The 11041-nt window shown below is 36.6% G+C and overlaps 1 protein-coding gene across 1 annotated transcript; it reads left to right on the top strand.

Annotated features, from left to right (window-relative positions):
* The first annotated feature begins 2666 nt into the window (after positions 1–2666).
* LOC129005831 (ATP synthase lipid-binding protein, mitochondrial-like) lies at positions 2667–3366 on the top strand. The gene has a single exon (XM_054434845.1). It carries the CDS (start codon positions 2779–2781, stop codon positions 3277–3279), a length of 501 nt encoding a protein of 166 aa, XP_054290820.1. The 5' UTR covers positions 2667–2778; the 3' UTR covers positions 3280–3366.
* The last annotated feature ends 7675 nt before the right edge of the window (positions 3367–11041 follow it).

Raw genomic sequence — 11041 nt, 5'->3', positions numbered from 1 at the left:
CAGAGTTTGAGTTGGCAAGACTGTGTCCCCCTTCCATTCTCCTTTAGCCAACCGCTACCGCTATCGCTCTTCGTGCATAAACACTAAACAGCCCCATTCACAGCGGGAGCGGGCCCGCTATCGCCCCGCTCCCGCTCTTGGTGCATAAACGGGGCCTTACCAATAGATGCCCAGACATAGCGCAAATGTCAAAAATTCCAATCGCAGTGCTGGAACGGATAAATTAAAAAACGGTACTTACTTAAAAAACATGCCTCGTAAAATATTCCACATATACCGTGTGTCCCAAAAGTATAATGTTAAACTTTTATTTGATCATAGCTATTTTATTCATATGACAGGTTAGATTGGGCTAGGTTAGATAATGTAGTTCATGTTATTGATTATGTATTGTAGACTTTGGAACATATAAATTCACATCCACTCTTTCTCAGGGACTTTTTTTCAACACTGCGCGGAGTTGGACACGTGCCGCGAGGGACCCGAAGTGACCACCGCGCGGAGTTGGACAGTCGGTTTTGACAGATTTCTGACCACCGCGTGGAGTTGGGATAAGCCCTTCCATTCAAACTAATTCATCGCTAATAATATGGGGGCTAATATAAAAGCTAGTAAATTCCCTATTAGCTTAGGGAATTTCAATACAGCTATGGCAACCATGGGACCTACAGTTTATAGTGGAATCCGAACCACATTTTTGCCTTGGTATATACGAATTGGTCTAATTATCAGGATAGTACTGCGGATAGTCGTAGTACTCACTAGTGCGGACGTTACTCCACGCCAGAAAGTATCGCATCCACAGTGCATGCCTATAAATATCCACAATTCGTGACCTCCAAGTAGCCGGATTACAGGACGACACCACCCGTCCCAGTCAATTATTCATTGTCAGATTAGTGAAGTGCATGGCGAGAACATCATGAGTAAAGGAAACTCCTCAGATAATGATGAGATGGTAAACCGACTGTTCTCTCTCACTTTTTCATCGACTTTACGCACCAAGTCATTAGTAATTACAGATGGCCGCCCAGTAGCCGTTCATCATGAACGTTGGGTCAGGGTGCGGCCATCTCCTTTAAATGCCCTTATCCACTTGCGTACCATTCCGTCAATCATAATGTTCTGGCCATACACTTTACTAGTCTGTCGATGAATGTCAATGGCTTTCACACCTTTAGCACTTAAAAATCTAATTACAGCGCACACTTCAGAGTCGGCGGCAGTCTCAATTGGCGGCACCATTTTGAATGCTCAAAACCAGATGTAAACACGATCGATTGTTGCCAAATTTCCGGCGCAGGCTTGCCGATAGGTGCACATACAAAGCACAAATGTCCAAAATGCCAATCGCAGCGCTGGAATGGAGAAATTTAAAAACGGCACCTACTTAAAAAAAACATGCCTCGTATCCTATCGTAACAACCTGACGAGTGACTTTGTTCTGAGGAACACGTCTTTGGGAATTATGAATGAAATACGAGTAACGTTTGTGCACAATGAATTAAAATAGCTACTTCCCTGTAGGGAAATTCGCTAAAACAGCTCCAATGATTTCCTCAAAATTATTAGAATATCTTCGTAGGCATACTAATAATTTTGAAACTGTGGTGGAGCATGAAAGGATGTTTTGATAAGGTTTGGCCTATAATGTTAATCGTGGGGGGTATTATGGTGTCAGTAGAAACAAAAATCGATTCATACCATACTATAACTATCCCAGTAGTACTGTATGGTTGATGGTTCAGAAACTTGGGCTTATTCAGAAAAGTGGCAGGGAATATGAGAGAATGGGAGGTCTGAATCCTTGTAAGGTTTCAGTGGCCACGGATACCTAGGTACGGTAAGTGATAGTATGCAAATTTGATGGTGGTATGTAGTTACTAATCAAAAAAAGTGTTTGTGAATCGCCCAGCAATCTCACTTCAAGGCTCTTTAACAACATTGCTGTTTTATTGTAAAATTGTCGGATTTAAAATGCACATCGTAGGCCTATAAACGGGTGAAAGAAATATGGGTCACTTGACATTTGTTTACAAGATGATTTTCCCCATCACTGCCAGAATTTGACTTTATGCGTGTAAACCATAGATCTGTATATAATACCTTTAACTATTTCAATGATAATACGTTGTATTATAAAATATAGAGATCTATGGTGTAAACTAGCTGTTTTTAATTATATTAATTTTTAAATAGCTACTCGATTCCTGTACGAAGGATGGGACAACCCGGGGTTAACAGTTCGTAATTATTTAGTTCGTATATATATGCCTAATAGATTATTATAAGAATTAGGGTTATAATAAGAATCCAGGAGGCATCTTAACGAATAACAAATCAATACATTATCTTCCTATTATACTTCCAAATAAAAAAAAAATACTTGATATTTACTTTAAACCAAAGTCGTTGCTTATTTTGAATAATAAATCAATAACATCATGTAGCTATCTGTCTTATCAAAAATGGATAAATACGATCCAGACATAAAGAAATACGCATATCATGAAGACACACGCGTTTTATACTATATCATTGGTGGAAATATAAAATCAAAGACTAAGCATTCTTAGTTCAATGTTTGTCAGTATTCTCCCCGGACCTGTGGCGATGGGCACGCAACATACTGTATTATTGTAAAGTTATCTGTTTGGTTGCTTATTTACAACACAACAACACTGTATTTGAGTTTGATTTTTACATTCTACCTTTGACTGATTCTACTAAGTAGAAAAGTTGACATTAAAGATTTGTATTATTGTGAAACCTAAACTAATGTTTATAAACATGTTTTCTCTCTCGAAATTAGTCGTTCCCGCTGCGAGGTATGCTGTAGTACGTCCCAGCATTGCAAATGTAATGCCTCCAAGCATTACCAATTTGAGGCCTCAAAGCATTGCCAATGCAAGGCATCTAAGCATTGTTAATGTTAAGCCTATTAGCATTGCCATTACTGAAGTAGATCGGATGATGAGTCGACCCTCGCCAACACTACCCGTCAGTCTATTGCCCTCGAAGAGACAGTTCCAAACCTCATCCACCATCAGAGACATCGACTCGGCAGCCAAGTTCATCGGTGCTGGAACTGCGACCATCGGAGTAGCTGGTTCAGGAATGGGAATTGGAGTTGTCTTCGGTGCACTTATCATCGGCTACTCTCGCAACCCTACCCTCAAGGCCCAATTGTTTTCCTATGCAATCCTTGGGTTTGCTCTCTCAGAAGCCATGGGACTGTTCTGCTTGATGATAGCATTCCTACTTTTGTTTGCCTTTTAAAGACAGAATTGTAACACCTTTTAACTGTATCTCTATGAAATAAGAGTAGCATTGTCAAAAATAAAGTTCTAACATTTTATTATTTTACCCTAGGCTACTTTATTTATAACTTACTGCTTGAGAAGGATGGAAACTGTGAAACATTCCACTAAAAAGAAATTTCATAACAGGGTTCCCACAAAAATATCCTTACTCTTTCAGTGCTATGCAATGATATATCGTTAAGTGCGTCTTTTTCCTGAAAAGTAGTTCCATTTAAGTTACTTTTCCATCTAGTTGATGGAACGATATATCGTTGTTCGCGTTTCATCTGAAAAGTGCTAAGCGACGATATTGTGCCGGCGCGACTTTTGATCGTTTGAGTTTAAATGGGCAAATCTATCAGTTGACTCAGTCGTTGTTTCAAAACAGTGATGGTTTCTTTTGATTCCTCATACAATCTAGGCCTTAAGTTACTAAGTTAGCCTATAACTTATCGTTCCTTAGCACTTGAGAAGAAAAATTCATTTTTGCAGATTTTTTCTCGCAAACTAAGCTTAGACTTTGCCCCTGTGGCAAGCCTAGCACTTTTCGGACAAAGTAAAATAACTCCAACAATTTTCGGAAAATTAGGCTACCGGTACCTAAGTACGATAAAAATTCTAGCATCGAAAGGGTTAATTGAATTCACTGACCGTTTTCTCTTGATTTCCCTGACCACGGTTATTTTAGAAGCCTAACTTACTGTAAGTGAGATTTCTTAATATTTAGGTATTAAGTTAAGCAACTTATTTATCGCTTAAAAACAGCATTGATTTAATATGGCCTTCACCATCCCCATAGCAGCCCTTACACCTGCTTTTGGTTAATTTCCAATATTATAGGGAATTAGCAATTACCGCAGGTCTCATGGTAAGTTAAGACCTAATGTAGACCCAGGCCGATTTACATTTTTGTTTTTGCGAATTTGTTGAGTTCATACTAAGCTCTCAAGATTTAAATAAAAAAAAAAACACTCCTTTAAGTTTATTACATTCCATGTATAGCAGCAAACATCCTTATTAAAATGAATCTTAAGTTATTTGATTAGAAAATAATTTCAAAGGAATTAAGAAATCCAGCCAGGTAACTTAAATGGAAATTTGTTTACGCCTAGTCTGCAGGTTTGTGGCGGTGAGGGTATTAATATAACACCAAATAAGAAATCAAATTCTAAATACTTACAGCTCTTAACTAAGCAAATATATTGTAATAAAAATTAGATACTCAGATTTTTCAGAACTTGAATAATCTTTTCAGCAACTAAGTTAAGTAAGTATCTCATTTCAACATAACTAACTTAGTCATCCGAAAAATTAAAATGATCTACGACTAAGGTTTTAGTAAATTTCCCTGACTTAACACTATTCTCAAAGGTTTTTCCCTACCTTCCGGACAGTATTTTTTTTTAACTTTCCCTGACCCTCTACCTGTTTCCCTGACTTTCCAGGTCCATAGGAACCCTGCATAAGTATTTATAATTTTACCAAAAGTTTTATTCAATAATGCATTACTGAAATAAAACCATTTGATAACATAATGTACTAGGCCTATACCAAATTTGAGTTTTTTTTAGAAGCTTGATTTTGGTTTGATTCATTAAAACATTTAGATGCCAATTTTAAATAGCAATTGATACGATTTATTACTCGAGGACTGACAAAGCGAAGTAAAAATGTTACTTCAGGTTATTTTAGGAGTATTCATACCAGATAACTTATAAAATTGTCTAGTATCATAATTTTTGAGGATTTTAAAAACCTTTAAGTTTACTATATGCTAGGAAACTTGACAATAACTCAATTATTTTGAAGTAACCAAATAATACACCAAATAAGTGTACCCTAAGACTGAGTTAAGTTAGTTAATTGGCCTTTATCAACATTACTTTTAAAGGACACGTTCCATTCCCGGCACAACCACAAAACAGTTATTTAGGGTTGAATCGCTTATTCTAGAAGTTTGTGTACCTTTGATGGTGTGATAACATACCTCCTTTGAAAATTCTACAGATATAAATACGTTTTAATGAGGCAGACCATTTAAAAAATTTCACATATTTTATCTCCATATAAAAAACTATGAAGATCATGATTAAATAAATTAGCCTAAATATAGCGTGCATGGCTAGCCTTAGAAAATAATAAATTTAGCGTTGTGGTACTACCTGAGCATGTCCAAATGCTTCTTCCTGAAGTATTAAGAAAACTTGCACCATAGACATAATTTAATTTTGGCTAGAGGTTCAAAGTGTCTATTTATTGTTCATCAAAGTTTAGGGCATATTTTGTTTAGGGCACTTTTGAGGAGGAGTACGAGTGTCTATTGTAAAAAAATTATTGCCAGATTAAGCAAAAAATAGGCAGGCCTACCCAGTAACCAATTATACCCAGGGCAGAAAACCTTAAGAATTTGGTTTGACAACTCTGATACAAAATTTTGCGTGTATCTGATACAATGTTTGCATTGGGATTGGGATTATAACACTTAGAGGTTACTATTTATATGGAAAAATATTGTCTGGGTAGGCCTAGCAAAGAGGTTATAGTGCACGTCTTCAAATCATCATAGGTCATTGGTCCAATTCCTAACGAAATCATTAGGTTGCCTATGGACCCAGATGCCATTTGTAGTTGGGCTATAAATTATTTATGTTAGCTATATTCACATTGGTTGTAAAAAGACCAGGTTTTGGACCATTTCCTCAGAAAAATGCCATTTGTGTAGAAAAACAAATAAATACAGATTAAACTTGTATGACTACAAAACCTTTCACATTTATGTTCATCTCGTGTGGATTTCAGCTTCTTAATCTCAATTAGCTAAATGCATGGTGATTTTTTTAAATAAGCTTTTTGAACGGGCCAAATTTGGACTATTGTCCAATTTTAAGGGATTTAAATAATTAACTTAAAATAAATCATTAAATATTTAATATTTTATTAAATAGCCTACCAACGCATATCATTCAACATTACAAAATAAAACAAATATAAAAATATATTGCATCAATTTTGTATAAAAAAGCTAACCTTATTAATTTTGTTGTACTCAATATATTTTTATAGTAGGCCTACACAATATTTAATACAATTTACAAGCTCTTAATATAAAAAAAATTTTAACATACTATCAGTAACATCATAGCATAGACAAAATAATTAAATATAGACCGTCAGCTGTGCTGCGGTTACCATAGGTTCTGGCGAACACCGCTGGGAGCGCCATGTAGTTATGGCGTACACGCTACGTAAACTACACGGCGCTCCCAGCCGTGTGCGCCAGAAGCTATGGTAACCGCAGCATGGCTGATAGTCTATATTTAATTCTTTTTGTCTATGATCATAGCCTCCTCTAATACAAGGCCCCGGCGAGACATAAGTGGCAATGCCGCATTCCCGGCCTGAAGCAGCTGCTACAAAAATTCATAATGGAGCGTCTGCACAATTTGTTTACACGTTTTTTATTTACTGTTATTACCATGGCAATAAGCTGGCAGGTGCAATATGCCACACAACAACGATGCAGCCTTAGGTTAGAGGAGGCTATGCCCTATAGACATCTCAAATAATTGATAATACATAAAAATTAACAATGATAAATTAGCAACATCCAGCCAACAATAACTTAACTAACTTATGTGCATGTTTGTGGTTTATGATTAGCCTATATGGCATATGGACTGACTAGAGTGTTAAAGTTGCACTATTACAGTTCAATTAATAACTAAACAAATTTATAGTACAGAGCAACGTAGTATAACTAAAGGGTAAAGGCTCAATTAAACATGAGTTTACAAGCTAGCTACTAACCAGCTTTTACACGCAGCTCAATAGCGTAGTTTTCTCATCTCGTTACTTTGCTCATCACTCACCGGATTTTGAGCTGTTGCAGGAACTGGTTAGTTGCAACAGTTGTACATACTCACTGATAAGCCTGCTTTTTTACTCGTTTGCTGGTAGCTTACAGTAAACAAGCCTTGTTTAGCCCCTCCAAGTGACATGCAATATGTGCATCATTGCCATTGAAATGCTACACTTTGATTGGTTGTTGTTTTCATAACTAGGGTATTGGTTTAACGGGATAGGAAAAACTAATATAATAAACTGTTGTGTAGGCAAAATAATATCGTTATCAATTACAGTCTTCATTATTTGGACTAGCTAATATGACTGGGACCGTGTCGTCCTGTAATCCAGCTACTTGGAGGTCACAAATTGTGGATATTTTATAGGCATGATATCAGTGCCGGATTTACCACTAGGTCCATAGGGCCGCAGAGGAAACCACCAGTTTGCCGCGATCACAAGTGACCATAATGATGTCTCCGCGCACCGAGATAGATGATCTTGATTGTGCCGTGGCCGCGGATGATGTCCCCGTTATTGAGTCCTCATGATCGCAGTCCACGGGAGACGTTCAAGAATTAGCCGCTGTCGCAAGTTAACAACGATGATGTCCCCGTGATTGCGGCCCGCGGGAGACGTTCACTATTTAGCCGTGGTGGCCGCGGGTGACGGTGATGTATAATTTCAATTTTGTAGATAATTTCAAGAGCAGAAAATGTTATGTTTAAAGTCAAGACAGACACTGGACTCACTTGGACTCGTCACTCAGACCAAATACTTCCCTTACACTAAGGGGGGAGATTTGATGTAATTAAACCTTCCCGACAGGAACACCCCCCACCACCGCGTGGCTCTCATGGCGTGACGTCAGTCTCATCTCTTGAGGGAACACCATTACCGCAACGATACGGTGAAAAGCCATCTGCCTCGTTGGTGTAGTGGATAGCGTACCAAGCTGATGAACCAGTTCAGCTATGTGGCTATGCTCGGTATGATTCGGTAACGTTTGGCACGGCGCGGTGGTGGGGTAGACTGATCGAATCCTGTCAAAGACACTAACTTTTTGTCAATGATTTAGCTTAGAATGTGATTATGTTACTTCTTAACTGTACGTCTTTTTTTAGAATATGAGGCATTTATAATTTTATTTTATGAACAGAACTATTTTTTCGATTGGTAAACCTTCATTCAATTTTTTCATTATCAGCAAGTTTGGTTAGGTTATGACAGTTTAATTAAACTTAAATTCAACCTACAAACGAATAAAACGATACTTTTGACAGCGACAGTGATAGAGATATTAATTTGCCGTGAACAGTTCAGCTATGTGGCTATGCTCGGTATGATTCTGAAGCGTTTGGCACGGCGCGGTGGTGAGGGGTGTTCCTGTTGGGAACGTCTCGTGTTGATGTATAGTTTAGTTATGTTATTCTTACAAACATGTGTTAATTAATTTATTATTTACTATCAGAGGAGCTGTCCTTCGTCCGGGGTTGATGTATGTTTGATAAAAAGTTATTCATTATCAGAATAGAACGTGAAATCTACAGGAAGTGTCAAAAGTTATAATATAGATAGGTAGTAGCTACCTCTGGATTAGAAAACATCATAACTAATCTATGGGTAGTAATATGAAATTATGATTTAAAAATGTGTGAAAAGGCAAATGGTGTGAACAACACTTCTCTCAAAATGGCAAAAATATACAATTAATTATATCCTTGAGAAAAATTTCAATTTTTAAGGTGTGTGTGTCCTACTCTAAATATATTTTAAGTGTCCAAAAATGTTAAAATGATTCAAGTAAATGTGACTTTATAATTTCACTATTTTTTACACCAAAATCTTTCAATACAATTATTCACATTAGGGAATTTTAAAATAATTAATTAGGGTTGGATACAGAAACAGATATACAATCTCACTTATTTCATGAAATCAATAATCAATGAACCATCAAATATAAGAATAAATAAACATGTCACATGATCGTAGAGAATATTATATGCCTATTTATAAACCAGCTGTTGAATTGTGAATTAATGTGGTTTGACAGTTCAGCTTGTTTACATTTGGGTGGCATAGCAAATTTCAAACATTGTATGTGTACTCATGGCAGCCATGGAGACCAATCAATATTTACTTTTAAAATCCTCACCTCAGAACTTTTAAAGCCAAAGGGGCAAAGCCCACGGTCAGTATCGAAGTGTGAATAGTCCTATAAACAGGGCCGGTATAACCCATACGCGAACTACGCGGCCGCTTATGGCGCCAACAGAACACAATTTATCATAGTGAACAACGTAATTTTGTTTATTTTCGCCCAGAGTTCAAGTATTCAAAGGAACACAATAAAGACATTTATTCTGTTTGTACCAACATCACTTTAAAAATTTGTATATTTGTACAGCACTACAACTCAAGGACTCAATGCCATTTGCAGTTTCGATTTGTAGTGAGCTGACGCTCGGCAGCCGGCAGCGTGAGCGTACAGCGCGGCGCCTGTGGGGGTTTCATTTCATGACTCATGCTCGAGATAAGCAAGCACGCAGCTTGTCACAACAAGAAACTTCCCCCTCCCTTCTACCTCTGATAACTCTCCCCTCCTAGAGCAGAGCATTACATTGTATTGCACTCTTTTAGTTGTATACGAGTATATGTATACCGTATCGGTATCGTATTGGTATTGTTTCTATGATTCATGATTGTTGATAAGTGAATTTATAATTAGTGCATTAAATAAGAAGAAAGTATTATAAACTATATGAATGAGTAAAACATCTTGCAAGCCGATACTAAGAAAACAATGGCAGAAAATAGAAACCGTCGGGTACTTATTATAGAAAAAAATCCTCTCTTGTCATCTAACTACACCTGTTTTTCATTGTAATAGGCTTTATAAAAACTTATATCGTATCCAAGTTATCCTGTAAATATTGTTTTCACATTTAGAATTGTTAACTTTGGGTTTTGCCAAGCTAATGTTTATATGATGAGTAAAAGTGTAAAGTGTTAAATTTCTGTGAATAATAAACAGTCTTTTATTGCAAGTATTCTTCTAACCTAAACTAAACTTATAAACAAGTTTCACAAATAGAGTTATGTTCAAGGGTTGTGGGGGGTGGGGGGGGGGAATTCTAAGTGGCGCTGATTCGGGTGTTCGCTTAACTCTGAAAAATTCCTAGAACCGGCCCTGCCTATAAAGGTCCTTGGTATAGTAGCTATATTTTTGTAAAATTTAAGCCCAGTCAGTTCAGTAGTTTATAAAACAACAGTTTAGTATATCAAAGTGTTTTTGTACGGTTATAAGTAACGGATAAAATTTAAAAAATTATAAATTTAAAATTCCAATGTTATTCTTAAGGAGAATATTGTAAAATGTTGTAGTTTGCTTGTTTATGGATATATTTTAATAAAACTTGGCAAATTATTTTACACTAAGCTATTAATATTTTAGGTAATTATATCGACCTCCGGACCTCATGCGAAATTAACATTTTTTTTCAAAATGGTCGAAATTTCACGCTGATTTCAAAAATGATTGTCGTTTTTTTCGGAAACGTCCTGTTTTCCCAGAAAATGGGAATAACGGGAAAAATATTTTTTTGCTCAAAACCCATGGTGTGGGTACTCAAATTATGCGGAACTTCCTCCTGAACAAGAATATGTAGTTTTTATTACCATCGCTTTTTAGTAAAATATCACCGGACAGGTTAACTAACCTAACATAACCTAACTTAGGTTTAGATTAGGTTAGTTTAGGTTAGGTTAAGTTAGGTTGGTTTAGGTTAGGTTAGTCTAAGTTTGGTTAGGTTAGGTTAGGTTAAGTTTGGTTAGGTTAGGTTATGTTATGTTAGGTTAGTTTACTTACAATACTCATGTTATTAATAAACTAA

Source organism: Macrosteles quadrilineatus, unplaced genomic scaffold, assembly GCF_028750875.1.
Source record: "Macrosteles quadrilineatus isolate MER2022 unplaced genomic scaffold, UCM_ALF_1.0 Scaffold_1__1_contigs__length_201487025, whole genome shotgun sequence".
NCBI classification, from domain to species: domain Eukaryota; kingdom Metazoa; phylum Arthropoda; class Insecta; order Hemiptera; family Cicadellidae; genus Macrosteles; species Macrosteles quadrilineatus.
Note: the sequence above shows the minus strand (reverse complement) of the source record. Positions and strands in the feature narration are given on the sequence as shown.